Source organism: Brienomyrus brachyistius, chromosome 3 (assembly GCF_023856365.1).
Source record: "Brienomyrus brachyistius isolate T26 chromosome 3, BBRACH_0.4, whole genome shotgun sequence".
In the NCBI taxonomy this organism is placed as follows: domain Eukaryota; kingdom Metazoa; phylum Chordata; class Actinopteri; order Osteoglossiformes; family Mormyridae; genus Brienomyrus; species Brienomyrus brachyistius.
The window spans coordinates 16,114,755-16,138,613 of NC_064535.1; the positions used below are offsets into that span (position 1 = coordinate 16,114,755).

At 42.3% G+C, this 23,859-nt stretch overlaps 1 protein-coding gene and 1 long non-coding RNA gene across 3 annotated transcripts in view; both read left to right on the top strand.

Moving 5' to 3' along the window:
* LOC125739179 (scavenger receptor cysteine-rich type 1 protein M130-like) overlaps positions 1 to 23,859 on the top strand; it is a 41,908-nt gene that overhangs the window by 6,626 nt on the left and 11,423 nt on the right. Inside the window, exons 6-16 of the mRNA XM_049009031.1 lie at positions 26 to 340; positions 617 to 919; positions 1,071 to 1,106; positions 1,262 to 1,576; positions 1,707 to 1,733; positions 1,826 to 1,858; positions 2,130 to 2,252; positions 2,679 to 2,777; positions 3,216 to 3,287; positions 3,398 to 3,472; positions 3,666 to 3,743. Of these exons, the coding sequence (XP_048864988.1) occupies positions 26 to 340; positions 617 to 919; positions 1,071 to 1,106; positions 1,262 to 1,576; positions 1,707 to 1,733; positions 1,826 to 1,858; positions 2,130 to 2,252; positions 2,679 to 2,777; positions 3,216 to 3,287; positions 3,398 to 3,472; positions 3,666 to 3,743 (1,476 nt within the window). The remainder of the gene's footprint in view (positions 1 to 25; positions 341 to 616; positions 920 to 1,070; positions 1,107 to 1,261; positions 1,577 to 1,706; positions 1,734 to 1,825; positions 1,859 to 2,129; positions 2,253 to 2,678; positions 2,778 to 3,215; positions 3,288 to 3,397; positions 3,473 to 3,665; positions 3,744 to 23,859) is intronic.
* On the top strand, positions 18,809 to 19,618 carry LOC125739221 (uncharacterized). 2 transcript variants are annotated; one of them, XR_007397094.1, is made up of 3 exons: positions 18,809 to 18,863; positions 18,941 to 18,991; positions 19,173 to 19,618. It is a non-coding gene; the product is annotated as an uncharacterized LOC125739221 (long non-coding RNA). The 2 variants fall into 2 exon arrangements; XR_007397095.1 differs by having other exon boundaries at positions 18,941 to 18,977.

The following is a 23,859-nucleotide window of genomic DNA, read 5'->3' on the forward strand; positions in this document are numbered from 1 at the left end:
CTCCCTCTGTACCTCCTCATTCCAGAGCACAGGTCCATCAGGCTGGTGGGTGATGCTGGGGGCTGTGCAGGGAGGCTGGAGGTGCTCCACCAGGGCTCCTGGGGGACAGTGTGTGGAGACTCATGGGACCTGAAGGATGCTCAGGTGGTCTGCAGACAGCTCCAGTGTGGGACGGCTCTCCGTGACCCAGTGCCCACCTTCTTTGGACCAGGAACTGGACCCATCTGGCTGGATGAGGTGGACTGTGAGGGGAATGAGACGTCTCTGTGGGACTGTCCTTCAGCACCGAGGGGACAGAATGACTGTGTCCATAAAGAGGACGTAGGAGTTGTGTGTTCAGGTGTGAATGTTTTACATCAGGGCTCTTCATTTTAATAAATGGAAATAAATCTGAAATGATGGAACCTAAAGACTGACAGCAGTAATGAATTTAAACTTTTATAGTTTATTTGTATTACTTTAGGTTAAGGCTTCTGATAAGTTAAATAATGACCAACATTTGTGCAAGCAATTTAATGTTTCATTCCACATCTGCAAGTTATGTATCATTTAAAAAATTTCAATGTTACTCTCTGAATATAAATCATATGAAGATATTCCTTTTAACTCCCTGTAGACTTTAAAGAGATCAGGCTGTCTCAAGGCTGCTCTGGGCAGCTGGAGGTTTTCTACAATGGCACCTGGGGAAATGTGTGCTTCAATCAAATGGACACAAACACCACCAGTCTGATATGTCAAAATCTCAACTGTGGAAAGAATGGGACTGTTTCTTACTCACGGTCTCGTCTGAAAGGAGCTCCGAACTGGCTTGATAACCTGAAATGTCGCCGACATGACTCCACACTGTTTCATTGCCCGTCCTCTAACTGGGGAGACAATAAATGTGATGAAGGTGAAGTGGCTCAGATCACCTGTGAAGGTAACTTACTGCATTCAGTATCTTAATTGGCCCAGTATATGTTTAGGTTTATTCTTTTGCATGATTTCATGCTAACACATGGTTTATTTTTCATTTCCTTAATATTGCATAACTTTTCATTAATTCTTTCTTCATTCTTTCCTTGTGAAAGGATGTTCTGCAGCTTCCAAGGACAGACCATGTTCACGTAAGTTCAGTTATTACCTGCCCAGTGTTCCGTGTTTGTCAGTCAGTAACATCAGTGAGAAATCAGTCCCAGCTCTTCACTGAACTCTGTCATCCTCACATGTGTCCTCTGCCTTCTGCAGTGCTGATAAATCACAGTTTTTACTTGCCCCCTAGGCCACCGCCCCATGAGACTGCAGGGCGGCAGTACTGAGTGCTCAGGGAGGGTGGAGTTGTGGCATAACGGCTCCTGGGGGACGGTCTGTGACGACTCCTGGGACCTGAGAGATGCTCTGGTGGTCTGCAGACAGCTGGGCTGTGGACCAGCACTGGAGGCTCATGGGAACTCTGCCTTTGGACGAGGAAATGGCACCATTTGGCTGAATGAGGTGAACTGCAGGGGTGATGAGCTCCACCTGTGGGACTGTCCTCACTCTCTTCAGGTCCAGTGGAACTGCAGCCACAAGGAGGATGCTGGTGTTACCTGTGCAGGTGGGACTGGGGCGGCAGACAGACTGTAACCTCAACATTATGGCTATTTGGCTTTTAGAACAAATACAATTCTGGGAAAAAATGTAAAATAAAATGTTTATTAATAACCTTCAATGCTTCAATTTCACAGGTTCATCGCTGCTTAAGGCCACTACAGGTGAAGTCGATGTATTTAATGTATAGTGCTGAGGGGTTCATCAAATATAGGATTAATTCTTTTTATATATCGATATCCATTTACTCTTTCAGAGTTTCCTTCAAGATCCACTACAACAAGAAAAGGTATAATTTTTATATTCTGTTTTATAGCAGAAATTCTTATGGGGGAGTAATTTAAATATATTTCTGTAACTCTGCAGCTCTGACCGTGACAAGTGGTTAGAACATGGATGTTCCCCATTTTTTTAAAACAATAAAGTTTTAGTTATTCTAGTCACGGCTTTTCATTTCCAACCTTTTTATTTTGAAAATCAGCACAAAATATGTTTGCATGTTTAATTAGTACAATCATTCTGCAATGTCAGACACATTTTATACTGAGTCTCTCTGTTAGTTCCTCCTACAGTTGTACCCCCTTCCATTCCTTTTGTGGTCTTCCTGGTACTGGGAGCTCTTCTCTTCCTGCTGCTGGTGATAACAGCTGTCCAGTTGTTCCAGAACAGACTGCTGAAGAGAGGTACAGAAGTATATTTCTGTAGGGTGACTCACAGTAAGAATGGTGTATCTGAATGGGTCATATCAAGTCTGTATTATGTCCTACATTTTCCATTATTGGCTTCAGTGGTAGACAGATGGGGGTCAGGGGTCACGTGATACAGGGAATAAGTCTATAGGAACAGCCTAGTTTACAGATATTTTGCTCTTAGATTTATTTGACGATTGGGGTGGGATTGAGATAAAACTTCACAAAATGAAACAAAGAGCTACTCAACTGCTCAGAAAAACAGAGAGACTTCATATACAACAGGAATGGACGCTGATGTTCCCATGATTATTTAATAATCCATAATAATACACAGATTTACAGGAATGGGGACTTTACATTAGAGTGAAAAATGTAGCCTGGACTGTCAGCTGTGTCTCTGTATGTCCACCTCCACAGCTCTGTACCAGGAGGGTCTCACCCCTCTGCACGAGGCCATTTATGAGGAGATAGAGTACAATCTGACTAGGGGGGAGACCTACAGAGCCCCTCGCAAGGGTGAGTTCAACTTCTCAACCTCCGCAGAAACAGAAAAATAAACTTTTAGTCACATGGTCACACATGTATATTTAAATGTGTGACAATGAATTTCCATTACAGGTATATTTTTAATACAAATTAGATTTCTGTAGAAAAATATGTGTATCTGTTTCCTTCCTGCTTATTTTTTTTTATCTCAAACTGTGTGATTAGAGCTCAGAAACCACATGAGGGCCTGATAGCTGCATTGCTGCAAAGCCCTCAGGGAGAGAGAGAAACCAGCCAATAGGGAGAGAGAGGATGTGGACAATATGAGTGTCAGTCAGCTTGCCTGGGCGTGAGCATTAGCTGCTCTAACCCCACACATCCTGTCTTCTCAGTCTGAGAGGCATCAGCAGAAGAACCTTCATGCAGAGTCTTCCTGAGCACAGGACTGACTGTCTCTCTCCTTCACAGGAAGTGTCCTCTCTGAGGAGCTGCCCTCTGGGTATGAAGATGTGGAGGACAGTAAAGGAGACCCTCTCTCAGGTAGGCAGCTGAGGTCTGTGAATTTGGTACAATTAATGTTTAGTAATTGGAAACTTCTTTTATCACTATAATGGGCATCATTAGTCTTTAACGATCATGTTTTACTACAGAGGAATCAGAGAGAGAAGTGAAGGACGGTGATGATGATGCTGTCATTACAGGAAAGATTGCTGATCATCTATCAGGTGGGTGTTTACCCTGGTTTACATCAGTTTATTATTTTATCTCAGTATCGGATTGAATATCTTTATCCTTATAAGTATATTTGACGTCCTCCAAGGCTAATATTAATTGTACCAGCATAATAATTTGAGTTATGTAAAGTCTACAGTGATGTATGTCTGATACACAGAAGCAGCTTTTCTGTGTCTGATACAGGGGATCTGGTGATAAAAGACACACCAGCAGACTATGATGATGCTGGTTCTGTTGGGCGGGACTCAGGACATTTCTTTGGTAAATTATAACATTCACCATGTTTCTGGTATGGATCCATGCTTATTTATATGTTCAGTAATCTTTCATATTTAATTTTCAGACATAATTTTCAAACACATTGCACTGTAATATTTGGAAGGTAAAGTTTGCATAAAACCACAAACATTGTTATGATGTTGTGAACTTTTAAAGACTTTCAGAGTAAATTGTTTGCAATGAGACAGTCAGTAACTCTAACAGTCACCTGTCTCCTGTGTACTGAGGTCTCTCTTTTCCCAGGTTCAGGGTTGATGGTGACAGGAGACACAGCAGAGGACTATGATGATGTTGAGGGTATAGAGCAGAGCCCACATGTTATACCAGGTCAGTTTCTCTCTATACACATCTAATGCAGCAAAGTGTCTCTCACAACTGTATGCTTCTCTTTACATATTTATAATCTTTTATTATTTTGATTTATTTATGCATAATATTCATTTGAGTGTGACTGACATGGAATGACATTTGAATTACTTTATGTGTGTCTGCCACAACTAGCTAATAAACATTATTTTTGTTTTACATACAGCTACTCTCCTTTCTAAGTCCCAGTTACAATTTGTCAGTACCCTGTGCCCCTTACTCTGTCCCTGTAGGTGAGAGAGCTTTGACCACACTGCCCCCTGGGGAGGGCCCCCCTGAACCTGACCAGACTGACTATGATGATGTGGGGGCGGAGGTACTGACAGTCCTGCCTGAGGAAGCTCCTGTCCAAAGGTTCATGAAGATGTTCTTCAAATGAGCTTCATGACAGCAGCATCTACCACATTAACATTGCGATTCACCATTTTATGGATTTTCAAGGTCTTAAGATATTTATTTAAGATAAAGGCAATTTAATAATATGCTCTTATATATTAAAAACAACTTTTGTCCACCTGTAAAATATATCTTCCAAATGGTTACTGCCTGCAATATTTATTAAGCCACATTAATATTTATCTCTAGCACTTACAACATCATTACACCATTTACACATTTTGTATTTTTGCCTGATTTTTAAAGCCTTAAATACCTGTAATCCTTATCAGAAGTAGTTTTGGTTACCTGATTAATGTCTTGTGTTCACTATGCTAGTCAGACATTTGCATTTATTTTATTTAGCAGGCACTTTTCTCCAAAGCGATGTTCCAGTGTGACAAATAGCACATCTGTAATGGACAGCTGTCAAGGATATGATTGGGCATAAGTGCGGCTAGACTGAAGTTCACGTGTAAGCAGTATTGGTGCAAAACCAAGAGCTAGACAACATCTTACAATCAAAGCAAGAACCTAATATGTCCACTATACAAATCAGCAGAAAGTGCAGCTTTAGAAGGATCCAGAAAACATCATTCATTACTTGTTATGAGCCTGAGGATCCACTAACATTAGCAGAGCATCAGTTTCTCCATCCATGCAGAGACCCTGTTTTGATGGAGATGTACTGCCACTGGCTCACAGGCTGTTAGATCATTGCTGTTCTTAAATTCACACCCTCTTCTGTTCAGTCTCTGAATTTGTATTGCTGCCATTTTTTTACGATGGGAGATGGAAATACGGGACAAATCACATATTTTTCACAGAGTGGGAACCCCTACCACAGTCCACACCAGGGATAGCCAATCTTATCCGCAAAGGGCCGGTGTGTATGCGGGTTTTTGGGATACTCGTTAGGTCAGCTGTTCACGCCCAGGTGTGAGGACTCTTCAGCCAATCAGTCCTCTAATTTTTAATCTAATTACGGAGTCACAGCGAAAACCTGCACACACAGCGGCCCATTGCGGATAAGATTGGCCACCCCTGGTCCACACGGACAACTCCAGCACACGCACATGACAAAAACGAAGTACCAATTACCCAATCATAAGGGTTTTCATATTACAGCATGTCCAAAATATTTAATACATTTTATTAAAATAGGAGATTTATATTTTGTACATAAGAAATATAAATTTGCAAATGTTTTGTAATAAAAATTCATTATTAATCAAAATACCTTTATGCATTTCTGTTTCTTCTGAAAACAGGCATGTTCATAGGAAAAATCGTTTTTATGGAAATTACTTACACCACAAACACTTGAGCAACCACATGAAATGAATCTTAATTAAATCTGTTGCAAGGAGATGGGAGGACCAGGGTATGGAGAAGCTCTCATGAGTCTATGAGTCAATCAGCCCGTGTGTCAGCACTGCTGGCTGGGGGTGGTGGAGTGATGGTGTCGGGCACATTTATAACACACATTGGGCTCCCTGATAAAAGTGCAGCATGGCTTGAATGCTATAGAATATCTGAACACCAATCAGATGCCTCCTTCATGGCATCATGGACGTTAAGCCCAAAACAGCGATAATTCCCACCAGTCCTAGGAAGGCCAATACCTGGTTTTCAGTGACAGGGAAAGGGCTTCATGGTCTCACTCTTCTTTATCTGAGGCTGGCGTAGGCCGCTTCTGATCAGAAAGTGAACGAGATGCTTCGCCCAACTCTCAGTTCTCTAGCCAGGCTGCCACATACTCAGAATGTTACTGAAAGACAATGTCTATCAGTCTCCAAAAGGTAGCAGGTGCCCTATAGACCCCAAAGGGGAGAACACACAATTGCCAGTGACCACTGGAGGGGCTGAATGCCATCTTCTCCCTGGCAGCCAGGCTGAGAGGTACCTAGGATTACCCTTTCATGAGGTCCAGGCTGGATTTTAAGCAGAAAGTGGGTGGATAGATGGAAAGAATATACAAAAGAGGGTCAGTAAGTAGGCTGAAGTCCTGTCAAGGCAGTTATCCTTCAAAATATCTGCATACATCCACATCAGGCTTTCCCTCTTCCTCCTCCAGCACCTTCACCTCAGTACAGGCTGCAAGCTGGAGTGGGGAAGACAATCCTGCCTTGTAATTGGGGCAGTTAGCGCCCTTCAGCAACTGATGGCTCTCATTGTGGTTGATCATGAGAAAACCACGGCTCAAAGCAGATTTTCTATATATATATATATATATATCAAGAGGTTCTGCTGCTAAGAGGATGAGTGATGACTAACACCACTGCTGCTGAGTGTATATATGGAGAAAATGAGAACATGAGTCTTCTGATTTGTCACTGCAGCCACGTAGGGTTTCCTGGAACCTTGTGTAATAGAACATTTCTGTGTGTGACTGGTGGGTGGGGGCGTGTCCTCTCTGAGGGGCAGGATGATGCAGAGAGACTCAGACTGAGAGCTCAGAGGTGAAGGTCGGCGGCTCAAATTTGCTCTGAGGAGAGTTGGTTTGTCCTGATGAAGATGGAGGTCTGCGTGTCCATCACTCTAATCCCTGATCCTGCTCACCACAGCCAGTAAGTGTCATTATCTGTCTCCAGTGGCCCTTTGACAGCCAGAGTTACTGAAAGGCTAAAATTCTTAAAATATAATCAACAGTCAGAGATGCCATAAAGAGATTTGCCAGTATAGCAGACATTCAGTGAAAGTATAATTACATTAATAGAATAGTTTTCTGTTGTTTGCTGCTGGCTTTGAATCAGCTCGAATGTAACCATGTAAGGATATAAATAACAATAAGCAGAAGTGGAGATGTTATACTCAGGTGACACGAGACACCGATCACAGTCCCAGGGCATGTGAGTGAATCCCCACACAAAAGCACAGAACAGATACACAGCTTTGACAAACTAAGTCAATTATTAATGTTTATTTAGTTCACTGAAAGAAAATAATTCATTTTACACCATATTCAGTAAAAATTGTCTGTACCTACAAAAACAGGAATATAAGTGGAATTTCAGTAACATTTCCTTGTACCCTTTTGCTGTATGGAACAGGCCCCAGTCTCCTTATACGACCCTGTACTAAACAGGCAGGTGACAGATGGCTGGTTATATCTGATATAATTAATATGGCCACCTTAACAGATTACCACTGTTTAATCTGCTCACATGTATTATATAGCAATTTTTACCGTATCTGTTTTTACATGTGTGTAAAATGTATTATATTTCTGAAGCTGTCATTCAGCTGGAACACTTGTCTCAATTTGTCTGTGAGTCATGGGGCATGTAAATCGTGGATTAGACTCCATCACAGAGCAAATCTGCACTGTTGTTATGATAATGTGAGCTGACTGAAGGACCCAGAGCCACACAAACACAAGGAGAGCAGGCAGCTTCTCTCCTGGCAGAGCAGGAGCTGCGAGGGGGCAGAACGTCCTATAGAGACTCATGCTGCTCATACTGACATCCAGCGGCAAGAAATAGTATTACTTCTGTAAATCTGTGTATGTAAGTGTATGTATAGCTTAGTATATAGGAGTAAACAAACAGATTAAAAAAATGCCACAAGATTTACATTTTGAACTGCTGAAACTTCAGGTTTACTAACCAGCTTTGCAGAATCTACTGTATTTCTGTCTTTCTGATGCATAAAAAGCAGATAAAAATAGACGCATGTGAATACAAACTTCCGTGGTTTCCTTGCGTAGCAGGTATGTAGCTGTGATCCGCTCAGAAACCACACGGGGGTCTTACACATGCAGTCAGGCTCTCAGGATGAGGGGAGACGCACTCAGTACGAAAAGATGGAAGATGATGCAATGATAACAGACCACAGAAAGGCTGAACTCCATCACAACATCCGCCTGTGCCACAGTCTGCCTGCTACCTTTACTGTTCCACTGCTGCTATCTGGAATAAAATCAAAGGGATTTATTAGCGAGTGACACCCACACGCTGACAAGTTAGCGAGCAGCCTGCTTGCTATTTTAAATTTATCATAACTGTAATCTGCAGGTGGATGGCAGCGAAAGGATGATTTTTTTTCCACTTCCCCATTCATCTGTGTTAGAAAGAAAAAAACATGTAAATACAGATCATGTGTTTAAACTTATTAATGAATAAAGGGGTAAACAGCAGAAAACTGAGCTAATCACTTTGTTCATATTACTGCGAATATCATGGGAATTTCAGTGACCTCTGAGTTCTCCCATCTTCCTGATCCTCTTAATGTATCATAACACTCAGGAATTTTCTGGTTCTCAGCCCCATTTTGCTGAGAGCTGTAATGACAGTGTTACTGTTACATGGACAATGAAGGATTTTATCTATGATTCATATGAAGCATTAAAATAAATTGAATTTCTCAGTCTCATGTCTAATCTGTTAAACAGCATTTATAATGGCACAGTTTATAAACACCTGAAATAAAAATGCTCTCTACTTGTACTGGGTAAGTCTGCCTCTTGGTCCTGCTGTCTTTACAGCAGAATCTTATGGCTAAATCGGCCAACTGCAAATTGCTGCCATCTGCTGGAATTAATGTGGAACAGAACATAAAATAACTAAACACTATCTTCTCATCTGTTGGCGTCACTAGTTCATATGACATGCAGGTTTTTGAACAAGTCTTTATTAACATATTTTAGTTATAGCAAACACAGGAAATTATAAACAGCAAATAAATCAAAAACAGCAACAATCTCTCACCCTCCTCAGCCCACCCCAGGCAGCCCTGGAATCACTGCACCCCAGACCAGCTCCCCCAAAGAAGTCACATAAGCAGACATCCATAAAATATGAGTTACATCCAGAGAGAGATAACTAAGGCCAGTCCCTTGATTTATGTAACAGATAAAGACCTGATAACAGCGGCAGCCTCTTCCCAAAACTCAAAATTTCAAGTGAACAGGAGAAGAACATTCAAACAGACAGTGCTTCTACATACTGAAGGCTTTTTAAAGAATGAAGTTATTTTAAACAATCTGTGATTCAATGCATGGAAATGGAAGTTAATGCCTTGAGCTCAGAGAAAACCTTAAAGGAAACTAAAGAATGAGGGAAGGTTACATGAGGCTAATTCAAATGGAATATAAACTGTTTCTACAGCACCCTCTGGTGGTCACATTCATTAACTGCAGACTACTGCAAGCAGATGTGTTGTTTTAATACCACCCTAATTATCCTAATTGAACAAAGCCGTACCACATTTCAATGATTCTCAAGATTTGTGGTATCATTCCACTAATGGGAATTAAAAATGTATTATGAGTAAATCATTGGTTCAGGATACAATATGAATCTGTTTAAAGATACAAAGCTTTTCTATCCATCGATCTTTCAGCTGTTTAGCCTGGATTCGGTCATGGGGGTGAATGGTCACACTCCTGTGTTATTTACAGACTCTCATCTTTATTTTATCAGCTATTTTTGTTAATAATTATCATACAGCAGTGGCAGGATGTGAACCAGCATCTGGATGAAGATCTGGCTCTTTTCCAGACTCAGCAAAAGGTGGCCTGCTAATCCCCAGTGTCCTAGTTAAGTCTTGTTTAGTTATTCACCTCAGTGTTTCCCCATCTGTTTATGACCTCTTGTGGTCCTTTGTTTGTGTAGAATTGTTTTGTTAATAAATCCCGTGTTTCTCGGAGCCATAAGTGGATCGTCGCCTTTTCCTCGTCTTCACCCAGCCGCCCGTGACAGCTGTGGTGGGAGGACAGACTGCACTGCTGTGCCCTCGGCTGAGGTGGGTGAGTGTTCACTATCTGGTGGGCTGACAGGACGCCTCAGACATGCCTTTGACATCTTTTTATCAGTATGTGGATATTCCCACTAGGAAGCTTAATACTCTAGACTGATGTTACAGTAACATCTCTGACGCCTTCATCCCGCCTGTACATCCTCCACTCGGCCACTCTGACCACAATGTTGTCTTCCTGCTACCTCACTACAAACTGGAACTGAAGTGCATCAAGCCGCATGTGCACCACGCCACCTTCTGGTCGGATGAGGCAATTACACGACTACAGGGTTCACTTGCATGTATAGATTGGGACATTTTCCAGAATGATCTGAACCATAAAGTTTCTGTAATTACGGACTACATCACGTTTTGTATTCATTCCACTATTCCCACTCGAACTGTAAGGAGATATCCTAACTCCAAACCATATTAAGCACAGCTTGAAGGAAAAACACAAAGCATTTCTACGCAAGACTGGTCTTCTGTGACTAAGTCACTTAAAAGACAAGTAAAGAATGAGATAATGAATTCCAAACTCAAATATAAGGATAGACTGGAGCAGGAGTTCAGTACAATGAACACCAAACAGGCCTTCCATAAAGTAAAGTTACTCACTGGTCAAATACCCGGCCATGACCTTCATCCCATAGGCACTGATCTTACCACCTTTGCTGACTCCTTAAACTCCTTCCATACATGGTTCGACAACAAGGACTGCTGTCTGTGAGGAGCTGCTCAATGCCCTTCCCTCTGATGATCCTACACATCCTCCCTTTACTGTAGAGGATGTGAGGCAGCAGCTGAGCAGATGCAAAGCTGGCAAAGCAGCTTTGATGGTATATCAGCTAAAGTACTGACACTATATGCCAAAGAACTAGCTCCCATCCTCCATTCCATCTACTGGGACTCATATAGATTGGCAACCATTCCTACAATTTGGAAAACATCTACCATCGTCCTGGTACCTAAGAAACCTCGTCCCTCAGAGCTAAATCATTACCGGCTGATATCGCTCACATCCATAACAATGAACTGCCTAGAGAAACTTATACTTCATATCATCCAGTCAGCTGTCAGACTGCAGCTGGACTCATACCAGTTTGCCTACTGGGTGAAGAGAGGAACAGAGGATGCTGTGGCATGTCTCCTCCACTCCCTTCTCCAACACCTTGAATCTCCTGGCACCTTCGCTACCATCCTCTTCTTTGATTTCACTTCCACTTTTAATATGATTCAACGCCACCAGATGATCAAGAAGCTTCTTCAGTTCAACATATCGCCATCTCTCATCCGTTGGGTCCATAATTTCCTCAGCAATAGACCACAGGCTGTAAGGATAGGCACAGCCATATCAGCAACTGTGATCGACAACATTGGAGCCCCTCAAGGGTGTGTCCTTAGCCCCTTCCTCTTTACACTCTACACCAGTGACTGCATTAGCCCCTCACCTATCACCATCTACTACAAGTATTCTGATGATACTGCTATACTGGGTCTGCTCAGTGACAGTAATTCAATTATAGCCTATTAACACTCTGTTTCACATATCACACAATGGTGCTCTGACAACTTCCTGGAACTGAACAAAAGAACTGGTCATTCATACTTCACTCACATCACCATCAGGTTGGACTCCCACCTCAATTCACAACAAAACAATTGAACAGATTGAACATTTTAAATATTTTGGACTCGCATTAGACAAGACACTTACATTTGATCAACACAGTCAAAAACGGTCCCAGCAGAGACTACATGTCATTCACAAGCTTTGTGCTCTCTCTCTCTTATTACTGTACAAGAGCATTATCCAACCAATCCTGTTGTACTGTTCTCCCTGTTACTACAGCATGCTGTCTTCATCCAATAAAAACAGACTTACCAGGATCACACAGAACAACCAAGATCATCCGCCTTCCCATTTCAAATCTATCTGATGAAAGCCAGAGAGCTGTCATTCACCTCGCAAGGACCATAACCAATGACTCCAGTCACCCTCTTAACACACAGTTTACTCTGCTGCCATCAGGTGGCAGATACAGGACTCTGAAATGGACACAGGCTCGCTTTGGCAAGAGTTTCCTCCCTACTGCCATAGCTGCACTTTACTTGCTACATTAATCTTGTACCCATCAAATCTCCACTACTAATTGGATGTATATGTTTATGTGCCGTTTTATGTATTTGGGTCTAATATGTTTAACATGGTAGAGGCCTGTAATGTACTTGTGTTAGTATTGGAACAAACTGTGAAGGCATCCTTATAGGACAATAAAGGCTATCTATCTATCTATGCGGAAGTAAAGCAAAGTAATGGACTACAGAATCATAGCTTTAAAATGAATGGCTAAAATGTGAAAAAGAAATGTAGGTGTATTATCTGAAATTATGAGAAAAAAAGTATGCTGTATCAAAGCTTATATCTTTAATTAGTCATTGCTGCACAGACCACATGTGGGTCTGAACTGTTAAACCATTACAAAGCCTAAAAGAACTATGTATGGTTTTTATTCACCAAGTGTTTTACGAGTGAAATGATAATGAGACAAAGCTGAAAGAACAGTATAGAGACAAGCCAGAAAACAGCAACAGTCTTTATAAAAGCAGTATGAAAGATGGCATCCATCACACACTATTTCAGTCCGGCATGGCTTAAAGAAAAACCAAGAGAAATCAACTCTAGGACCCTATTGCAACAGCCTACATAAGCCAGAAAATCAAATACTGCACAGGCTATAGTGTATATTACCACAGAGAGATGCTTGCCTTTCAAAATTGATTTGATTACTGTGCAGCGAAGTCCTTGATCAAATCACTAAAATGTCAAACTTGTCCGCTCTGGTTTAGCTGTAAAACACATCCCAGTTTCTGACTATGGCAGGTATGATGCCACTCAACTGGTCCCACCATCTCTCAAGGCGTAAGGAAGACATGCACCTAGACTCTCTTTTTGTCACATCTAGGGAAGGACGGAAACAAAGGCAGGCGTGGGGAAATCCAAAAAGGGCTTTATTTAAACAAACACACCAAGCAAAGCAAGAGGAAACTGATTACTAGGGATTAAAACGGGGTAGGGAGAATCAGGAGCGAATGCAGGGCAAGCTGGTGAGCACAAGCAAGCAGCAACAACAATGACCGGACTGGGGAGCTCAAGACAGGGAGGCACTATATACACCGCAGACGAAGGAACAGACGAGAGGCACCTGGGGTGATCCACACGAGGGCTGCAACGAGAGGAGGGGTTAAACGAGTAACAAGTGTGGCTCATTAGAGCCACATAATGGGAAGAATGAGGGGAAATGAATGCAGGCTGTGACACCTCTGTTTTGGCACCTATGTGCTGGAATGAACTTCGCCTACATGTCCGAACAGCTGAGTCAGTAGGTGGCTTCAAGCGACGACTAAATACCTACCTCTTTCGGAAGTACTTTGATTAGCATTTTCAAGATTCTTATTTAAAAACAAAATTGTATTACTGGCCAAAAAATTTTTTTAGAGTGCTAGTATTCTATTGAACCAATATCATAATGTCTTCACTGATGAGACGTCTAAGCACTTATGTAAGTCACTCTGGTTAAGGGCATCTGCTCAATGCTGTGAATGTGAATGATGCTCTCGTATCAACAGTATAAGTAAGGAATAATTGACGACGGGCCTTTGAATTATAAGAAAATAATGCACACCCGAGGTGGTAATGCGGCCACGACGCGAAGCGGAGTCTTACTTATACCAACAGTATATATATATATTACTATATCAACAGTATAACTAGCAGTAATGCTGACTGTTGAATTTATTTCAGTTTCAGTTACAGTTTGAGGCTATGAGATAGATGATGGTCCTGTTCCTGCATCATCGTTGGCTGGTTTAAAAATATCCTGTGAGCTTAAGTGTCTTTTTTTAGCGCCTCTTTCTTACATTCCTCTTTTTCTTATTTCTTGTCTGTTCACTGCTATTGCATTATCTGTTGTTTCAGTCATGAGAGAATCTCCAGACAACATTGAACACCTTGTAACCTTCACTAAATAACATTAAAATCAATTAACAATAAGCAGGGGTGACAGATGTACATATAAACAAATGGGAAAAAAACATTTTCCAACAGTTTAACCAGCTAAGGCTACATCCACACCGCTGTTTTCAAACAAAAATCCACTCATTGATTCCCATCCCAGAATTACCTGGGAACACTGGGCATCTGCTTTCCTGAGGAATGAAACTATGCTGGTACTGGGAAAACCCTAATCACAACATGAGAACCTTAACCTTCCTATGGTGTTGGGGTCGGCACCGACCCGTTTGTAAGTTTTAAATGCTTATAAGCACCACATAAATTTGTTTACTGCATCAAGGCTTTTTGAATTTGTCAGGAACCACTATTTAAATGAAATTTTTAAAAAAATCACTAAGTTATAAATGCTCTGGGCATGACTATAACACCTCTGGTGTTTGGGTCAGCACCGACCCATTTGTAAGCTTAAAATGCATAAAAGCACCACATAAATTTGTGCTGCATTAAGGATTTTTGGCTTGAGGCCTGCTGCTCTCAGCCTCTCCAGCATAAGTCACAGGGAGCTCAGGGCAGAATCAAAGAGGCACCGTGCACCAGGGTGTCCTCCAGGTAGACCAGAGACTCCTGACAGGAGACGCCCACCAGCAGTCTGCCCATCAGCCTGGTGAAGGTGGCAGGCGCATTACACAGCCCATAGCTTACAATGAATTAATGCTATATTACTGTGTCCTGCACATTCTGCCCCCAGTCAACACAGGCTTCCAAGACACCAGTACCATAATAACATCTTTGGTGCTAAGGGATCTTTTGTACAGTACATTAAGTCTATTAACCAAGTTAATAAGTTCATATTTTATACACTGTACATAAAAACAAAAACAAAAGAATGCTTCAATTACATCAACATATTGGATATTACAAAATAAAGTAACACTCATAGAGTAGTAATAGCATAATAAATACCCAAAACAGAAAGACTGGCAGGGCAGGCAGGCTTTGCATGGGGCTGTGCGAGATGCCGAGGATTGTCAGTCTGAGTCCCAGCTGCACTAACTGCCTGAGCATGGGGGATGTGGTGGAGGGGACGACCACAGGGGCCATGGTGATGGTGGGCCCTCCCCGGAAGCTCAAAGTCCCACACTGTATGTCTAGCCGGCCACCTGTAGCCCTGAGGACGTCTAACCCCAGTATGCAGTGGTACCCAGGCTGCATTTCAGTCAGACGTTTGATGAAGTTCTATGTTTTTACTGCTCTAAATACTTTATCACAGGGAAGACAATACAAGCAAAGAATAAAGCAGCAGCTTTTGTCAGTGTTTGCTTTAAAAACTAGAAAAAAAGCGCTAGAAAAATTGAATGAATATGAAAAGTCAGGCGCTTGGTGGAATGTAGACACAGTCAGGTGGTGTAAGTTGCTCTTACAACTGCAGTGTATGAAAACCAATCATTCAGTGATCAGCTGAGCAGTGCGAACATTGAACAAATTTACTAAATGGTTCTGGCGAAGAGATGTTTCTACCAAGTCAGGGCTTGGCCTTTAGGGGGCATGATCAACAAGAAGGGAAACAAAATCAGCTTTTTAGATGAGGACAACGGATCTTAAAGCAGGTGGCTGTCTGCCAAGGTGGAGGTGGACACCTTCTTTGACTGTCATAATGAGTTAAGCAATTTGATGAGCTCATCGTTTGCTAGGGTAATCACAGATAAAATCCAGGCCATGTCTACACTGCAGTACTCAGTAATAATGGACGAGACACAGGACAAGTCAGATGCTAAACAGGAGCCCCTGTGACTCCACCATGTCGTCCTTGATTTGGTGGCGCATGAGGAGTTCATTGGCTTATATGAGACGACCTCAACAACTGTGAAAACCTCACCAAGATTATCACAGACATAGTGCTGAGGCTGAATTTGCCAGTATCAGGCCTTGGAGTTCAGGCCTATGATGATGTAGTAAATATGACTGAGAAATATCGGTATAGAAATATCTGTACATCATCTGCCAAAGACAGGCATATGTACATTGTGGCCTCCACTGTGTAAACTTAGTTACACATTAGGTAACCTCAGCGTCTCCTGTTGTGCGAAATGCTATTCACATTCCTAGCTTAGTCTGGCATATTAAAGAATACCTATAAATTTATTGATACAGCTGTTCAGGAAGGGCCAGGCTGTCGATCAGGCCTTTATGACCCACCAGGTGGACTGTGCTTCTTTCTCAATGGTGGCGTAATTCAACTGATGTTTCAGAAACTTTTTTGAAAAATAACAAATGGGGTGATCAAGCCCATCAGTATCCTCCTGTAAAGTAGCACCAGCTCCAGTAGCACTTGCGCCCACCTCAAGCTTGAATGGCAGATGGAAATTTGGAGTTACACAGTAACGCCTTGGCATTTTCAAACGCATTCTGACAATCTGCAGAGCAATCAAAGGCAGATTTTTTACCAAGCAGGTTAGTCAGAGGCAACACAACATCAGAAAAGTTTCTACAGAATCCATGATAATAACCAATCATTCCAAGAAATCTATGCAATTCACACTTAGTCGTTGGAATGGGAAATCTGGAGATTGCTAAAACTTTAGCCTCTAATGGACGGATCTTGACCGACTGTTTTCCCCAAATAACTTACCGTAACTTTACCGAACTCACACTTCAATGTAAGAGAAGCATCACACAACCAATTAAATACTGCATGAAGTGACTGCACATGTTCAGACCAAGAAGCCGAATATATTACTACTGTACATCATCAAGGTATGCTTTGCAGTTCGGTATACAAACCAACACCAAATTCATAAGGCGCTGACATGTTGCCGGGGCGTTCCGCAACCCAAAAGTCTTCACAGAGTACTGCATGAAGCTATCAAGCATCACAAATGCAGTGATCTCAGCGGCTCTAGACGTTAATGCAACCTGCCAGTAACCTTTCAGCAAGTCCAGCTTACTGACGACGCTAGCTGCACATACTCGGTCAATGAAATCCTCCATACGAGGCAGAGGAAATGAATCCGGTTTTGTAACCGCATTCACGTTGATACTCAGTACAAAAACGAAATGTCCCATCTGGTTTGGGAACCAAAATACATGGTGAACTCCATGCACTAAAGCTAGGCACAGCTAATCGGCAAGATAGGCAACCTTAGCTTTCATCGCAGACCTCTTTCCTGGATTAAGGCGATAGGCATGCAGCTTGATAGGAACATGCTCACCCACATCAATGTCATGGCACATTGGAGCAAGAAGGCACATCTGAAAACAAAGATGGAAACAACTTCAACCTTTAGAGAACCAAAATTAAACTTTTAATCTCACTAGCACATAGGTCTGGCAGATAGGAAAGGAAAGAGTTCAGATCAGACAAAATCTCTGAATTCTGAAGACGAGCACAAGTGACTGAAATATCATACAAACTGAAGCCATCCTCCTCAGGACTATAGGGAGAAGTCACTGCTGAGACTGAGGACAGGAATGGGGTCACATTGTAGTTTCTCCACAACCCTGGAAACATAGGCCTTCAACATGTTAATGTAACACACAGTTTTCCGCCTTCTATCAGGTGTACGAATTACGTAATCAGTCTGACTCAGTTTAGAATCAACCTCATAAGGTCCAGAAAATCTTGCTTGTAAAGCAGAATTCAAAACAGGCAACTGCACGAGACCTTTATCACCAGGCTGAAACTCACGACTCACAGCTTTACGGTCATAACGTCCCTTCATCTTTGACTGAGCTTCTAACAGAGCCTCACGAGCACATTCACATGCACAATGGTTTAGCCTTAAGTGAGTGTAATGGAACCGCCTCAGGATACCGTGCAGGAAAACACATTATAGTTAACAGATAACAATGCCCAGATTTTGTTTTAGGCAAAGGCCCTACACAATCCAAGATAATTCGCTCAAATGGCTCACCAATCACTGGAACACATAGAGGAGCAGGTGGAATAACCTGATTTGGTTTCCCTGCTAATTGGCAGCGATGGCACGACCGATCATTTATCTTTCCAATAAAATGACACAGATGTATTAACTATATCTCCCTTCCTGGCAGCAGCAGCTCGACACCGGGCCAGAGAAAGAGCTCTCTTTTGTTCACAAGTAATCAGAACCTTATCTACAGCCAGTGACAACTCATTAGCAATTTCAGCAGAGGTAGGCAACGACTCAGGCACACTAATGGAAGAGGACACACATGGAGATAACACATTTTTCAGAAGACATAAATGTATCAGTTAAATCCACTACATCCTTATACTTACGAGATTGGGCTCGAGTAACTACACAAACAGGAAATATGGACACAAGACTAGAATCCAAATTCGTGCTAGGCATCGGATTAGCAACTACTTCTGGAAACAAACGAAATTTCTCTCCCGCTATATCATTTCCCAAAAGAAAGGCAACACCTTTCACAGGCCGTTGAGAACGAACAGCTACTTTTAAATAACCAGATATGGCAGTATGACTATTTTAGGTAACTGTGCCTTTAAATTTGTGGGGCGATTGTATCGTAATTTGTGGTAGTGCCCTATAAAAATGGCAGTGGCTGGCTGGGGGTTGAACGCTGGCAAGGTTCTTCCGGTTACATGACTTCGTGGTGTTGTAAAGGTATGTGGGGGGCCGCTTTGTGTTTCTCCTTGCTGTTGTCAGTCACCTTTGTGGCTGTTTGAATTTTTATTTTGTAGATCTGCATATGACGGATTTATTGGAGGTGATTGTTTGGTAGGTGGCGGCGGGTATGTTTTATTCCATTCTGTTTCAGCTCACTTGTATTCAACCGGTGGGTGTGCGTTGCTGCGGGTAAATGGTGGGGCTGGCGACCTGTAATGGGCTTGTGTAAAATCGCCCGTAAGTTCGATTTTGGTCAGTGATTGTGGGTTTTAATTAACTTGTTTTGCCTGGCGCCATGATCTGCAGGCAACGTGGAGGGAGCTTATCCGGCTGGTTGGAGATCACAATACGCCATTAAGGGTTGCTGCTCTGCCTGCTTTTACAGCTGCGGTCTGGATTGCCTGTCCTGCAGTTGCTGCTGCTTTGCCTCTTCTCTTTTCTGTATTATGAATGTGGGGATTGGTAGATCGTCATTCCTTGTTTAACTGCCAGGATTAATTAAAGGGATTTTATTTTGTGTGTTAAGATTCTTTGTGTTGGGACGCCATTAGGGAGGAAGGGAACTTTGTGGTGGCATGTTGTATTGTGTGTGTGTGTGTGTGTGTGTGCATGGGAATTGTAGTGTTTCAGGATGCCATCTGCTGCTTGACTGTTTAACCTCCTACCCTGTGTGGACCAGCCCAGAGGTTTTATTTTGTTATGTGGGTGGTGTTTTATTGGTAATTTATTTGTAATAAAAGATTGTAAGTGGAGTCACGTCTCTTGCTGCCGTGTATAACGGACCTGAGTACCTTTCTCTTGGAGTTTCATTTAGCTTAGAAACTATTTCCCTGGGTGCAATTCCCAGGGTGGCGTAGTCGGTGTCTTAAGGGGTGATTCCCCTGAACTCTGAGCCCAGCGCTGCGACACAGAGACCAAATCGCTTTTTAAATGCACTATGTGTAACGGAACTCTGGCAACCCCATCTCAATTCCCTGCACCAGCACATCGACATCAGAATAACTCTCGTTAGAGAAAGGAAGAACAGAATCAATAATAAAAGATTGTTCAGCACCAGTATCTCACAATATTGTAACAGACACATCATCCTTCTCACAACCAGTAAGGGACACCACTCCATTTAAAACAAATGGTTCATAACCAGAATCAGTTTCATCCAAGGATTTCTCCAAAGACAAAGTACACACCAATCTGACTTTCTTTGATGGTAAAGTCTGTGAGGCTTGGTTCTTTTTCCTTAAATGAGGACAAACAGCAATTTAATGACCAAGTTCATGACAATAACACCCACAAGGATCAAATTGTGTGGCATTTTTCTCAGGCTTAGAATTCCTCCAGCTTCTACTCGGACTTGAAGACGACCTATGAAAGCAATGAGGGGAGAAGACATTTTTGTGTGTTAAAGCATACTGATCAGCACAAACAGCAGCTGGAGCTAATGTTGTAACCTGTCGATAATTTAGATAGGTTGCGACAGCTTCAGGAATACAATTTTTAAACTCCTCCAGTAATACCAATTCTCATAATTGCTCACGAGACTGAACACACTCTGATGTGCACCAACGGTCAAAAAGGCTCTTTCACTCGTGCAGATTCAACATATATATCATTCTTTTGAAGACGACGAAATTTTTGTCTATATGCTTCAGGCACTAATTCAAAAGCATTTAAGATTTTAACTGTATTGTAATCAGAGCTCTGCTCAACAGTGAGCACAGAATAAACTTCTTGAGCTTTGTCAGACAGCACACATTGCAAAAGGAGACTCCAAACTTCAACTGGCCATTTTAATGTAATTGCAACACTCTCAAAATGACTAAAATACTTCTCAACCTCCCGTTTATTAAACGGAGGGACAAGACGAATATTACGCAACACATCAAAAACTTGATCCCCCGGTTCAAACAGAGGAGGTGGATAAATAGAATGGAGAGGAGGAACCTCATGAGCAAGAACAGAGCGAGGCGGTGAGTGTGAAACAAGTGCAATGGGAATAGAGTGCAATGGGAATAGAGTGGAATGGGAATAGAGGAATCTCCTGAATCCCCCAGAACTACCTCTGCTTTATTAGCAGCTAATTCCAACTTCTTCAATGCAAAGTCACGCTCTCTCTCTCGCTCCTCAAACTCCAACCTCTTCAAGTCAAGCTCAATCTCCAACCACCTCCAACCAACTAAACTCTTTCTCAACCACCTTCTTCCTCAACGAGCAATTGTCTCATTCAATACTCAATTTAACCTACTTCCTGTTTAAGTCTTGGAAGAATGGAACAATATACGTCATCAGTGTCCTGAGACACTTGTGTTATTCCATGCCCCTAATCTGACAGCGAACCTGGAGCCTTTCCCAGGCAGCACAGGGGAAAAGAGAGGAACACATTGGACAGGACGCCAATCAGTGTTTCCAATATAGCATATTCCTGATCTGACTGTATGATGTCACTGCAGGTAAAAGTCTATCAAGCAGCTTTTCGATCTGTATAATTAACTAAATTTATCTTTATCTAAAAATGTGATTGAGCTCAGACACCACATGGGGGCCTCATTGCTGTGTAGCTGTAAAGCCCTCAGGGACAGAGAGAGAAACCAGCCAATAAGGAGGGAGAGGATGTTGCTGGTAAGACTGTCAGTTAGCTTGTGTGGGCGTGAGCATTAGCTGCTCTAACCCCACACATCCTGTCTTCTCAGTCTGAGAGGCATCAGCAGAGGAACCTTCATGCAGAGTCTCCCTGAGCACAGGACTGACTGTCTCTCTCCTTCACAGGAAGTGTCCTGTCTGAGGAGCTGCCCTCTGGGTATGAAGATGTGCAGGACAGTGAGGGAGACCCTCTCTCAGGTAGGGGGCTGAGGTCTGTGGATGTGGGGATTAGTGCAGTGCTTGCAGTGGTATTCGGAAAGAAGCAAATGATCTATTAATTGTTACACAACTAGTAAAAAATACTTTCTTCAAATTGCTGGATTGCTGGTTGTATTTGTTTGTTGTAAGAAATGTATTATGACAGAATGTCTGATTTTGTAGGAAAATGTCTTTCATGTAGAAGCACTTTATAGGTCTGTTAGGACCACAGTTTCCCTGGGGAATCAGAAGGAGAGGAGATGATAGAGAACTACAGTGATTCTGTCCTTATGGAGAAAAATCCTGATGATCTATCATGCGGGTCTTTGTAACTTAGTCTAGCTTATCCCTGTTCCATGTTCCTTCTCAGTATATCTTTTAACCTCTTATTACATGCTTATTATAATATCATGCAGACCCATTAAATAAACAGTTCAGTCGTAGCTCTGTGTGTAGCACTGTCCCCTCCCACCTCCAGTGTTGGGGGGTTAAATCAGATCCCCAGATCTAAGTTTCGATGCTCTTGCTGCAGCTACTCCAGTCTCCTCTGGACACTCCGGTTTCCTCCTGCAGTCCCATATCATGCACTTAGGCAAACCGTTGTCTCTAAATTACCCACAATGTGTTGCTGTTTGTGTGTCCTGTGATGGATCGGTACCCTGTTCTGGCTGTTCCCCTGCCATGTGCCATACACCACCTGCAATAGGCTCCAGTCTTGCTCTGATCCTGTACTGCATGATTCATTGGAATATGGCTGGTTTTTCATACTGTGACAAGGAAGCTTGTGAGAAAAGACCCACAGGGGATGATGGGCATACTGTTGGGCAGAACTCAGGCAGTTTGTCTGGTGAATTATAACATTTGCTTGACATCAGGTTAATGTACTAAAATTACTCTAAACCATCTTTACTGTTTCAGGTTCAGGGTTGATGGTGACAGGAGACACAGCAGAGGACTATGATGATGTTGAGGGTATAGAGCAGAGCCCACATGTTATACAGGGTCAGATTCTCTTTACACACAACTAATGCAGTGAATCACAGCCTGTCACACCACAGTGTTACTCTCAGATGGTTGTATGTTCCATTTATTTTCATGTGCTATTTCTCAACCAAAGACATCAGTTACATATCATGCTCTATACGCGAATCACTTCCCTAATAAACATTATTATTATTATTACTCATGAATATAAACTCTCATTTCTATTCATTGTCACTAACTTGTGTCCCCTCCTCTGTCCCTGTAGGTGAGAGAGCCTTGACCACACTGCCCCCTGGGGAGGGCCCCCCTGTACCCGGCTAGACTGACTATGATGATGTGGGGGAGGAGGGACTGACAGTCCTGCTTGAGGAAGCTCCTGTCCAAAGGTTCACATTAAAGGGCCACATTGGCTTCATATTTTAAACAGACCCCATCACTAATTCAGTTGTTGTAAATTCATTTGTTTCTCTTTTTAAAATGGACATTATTCTTTATTAAATACCATATCTTTGTATTGTTATTCATAATAAATGAAATAAACATACATATTTTCAAATCTGCTGAGTCTGAGTACAAGCATACGTAAAATTCCAAGAACACTGACCAGGAGAAAGTGTTGGACAAATCAATCTGTAATAATTATTAACTGATTAACATTAAATCCCTGAAAGAATGTTTAAGAGAGGGAGATGCAGCATGGACCAGACTCCCGACACTCAGATGTACACACATTCACTCACTCACACACTAATTTTACCTCAGAGTCAATTAACTTGCATATTTTGCATATCAGGTGGGAACTCTAGGACCTGGAACCCAAAGTCCAATATGTCTGTCCATCAATCTTCATAACCACTATCCAGTACAGGGCTGCAGTGAGCCTGGGACCCACAGAGGAAGCATGAGGCAGGGGGCACCCTGGGCAGGATGCCAGTCAGTCACAGGGCACACAGACACACACTATGGGCAGCTTGGTGTCACTAGTTAACCTAACTACATGTTTGTGGACTGAGAAAGGAGACTGAAAACACAGACAGAGTGAGAACATGCAAACTGCACACACATACATTGGGGAGGGGGAGGTTCAGTCCTCCAACCCTGAAACTGGAGCAGTGCCTAGCGAGCCACTTGACTTGTAACTAAACTTGTGGGTAAATTTTATTTTTAAGTATGA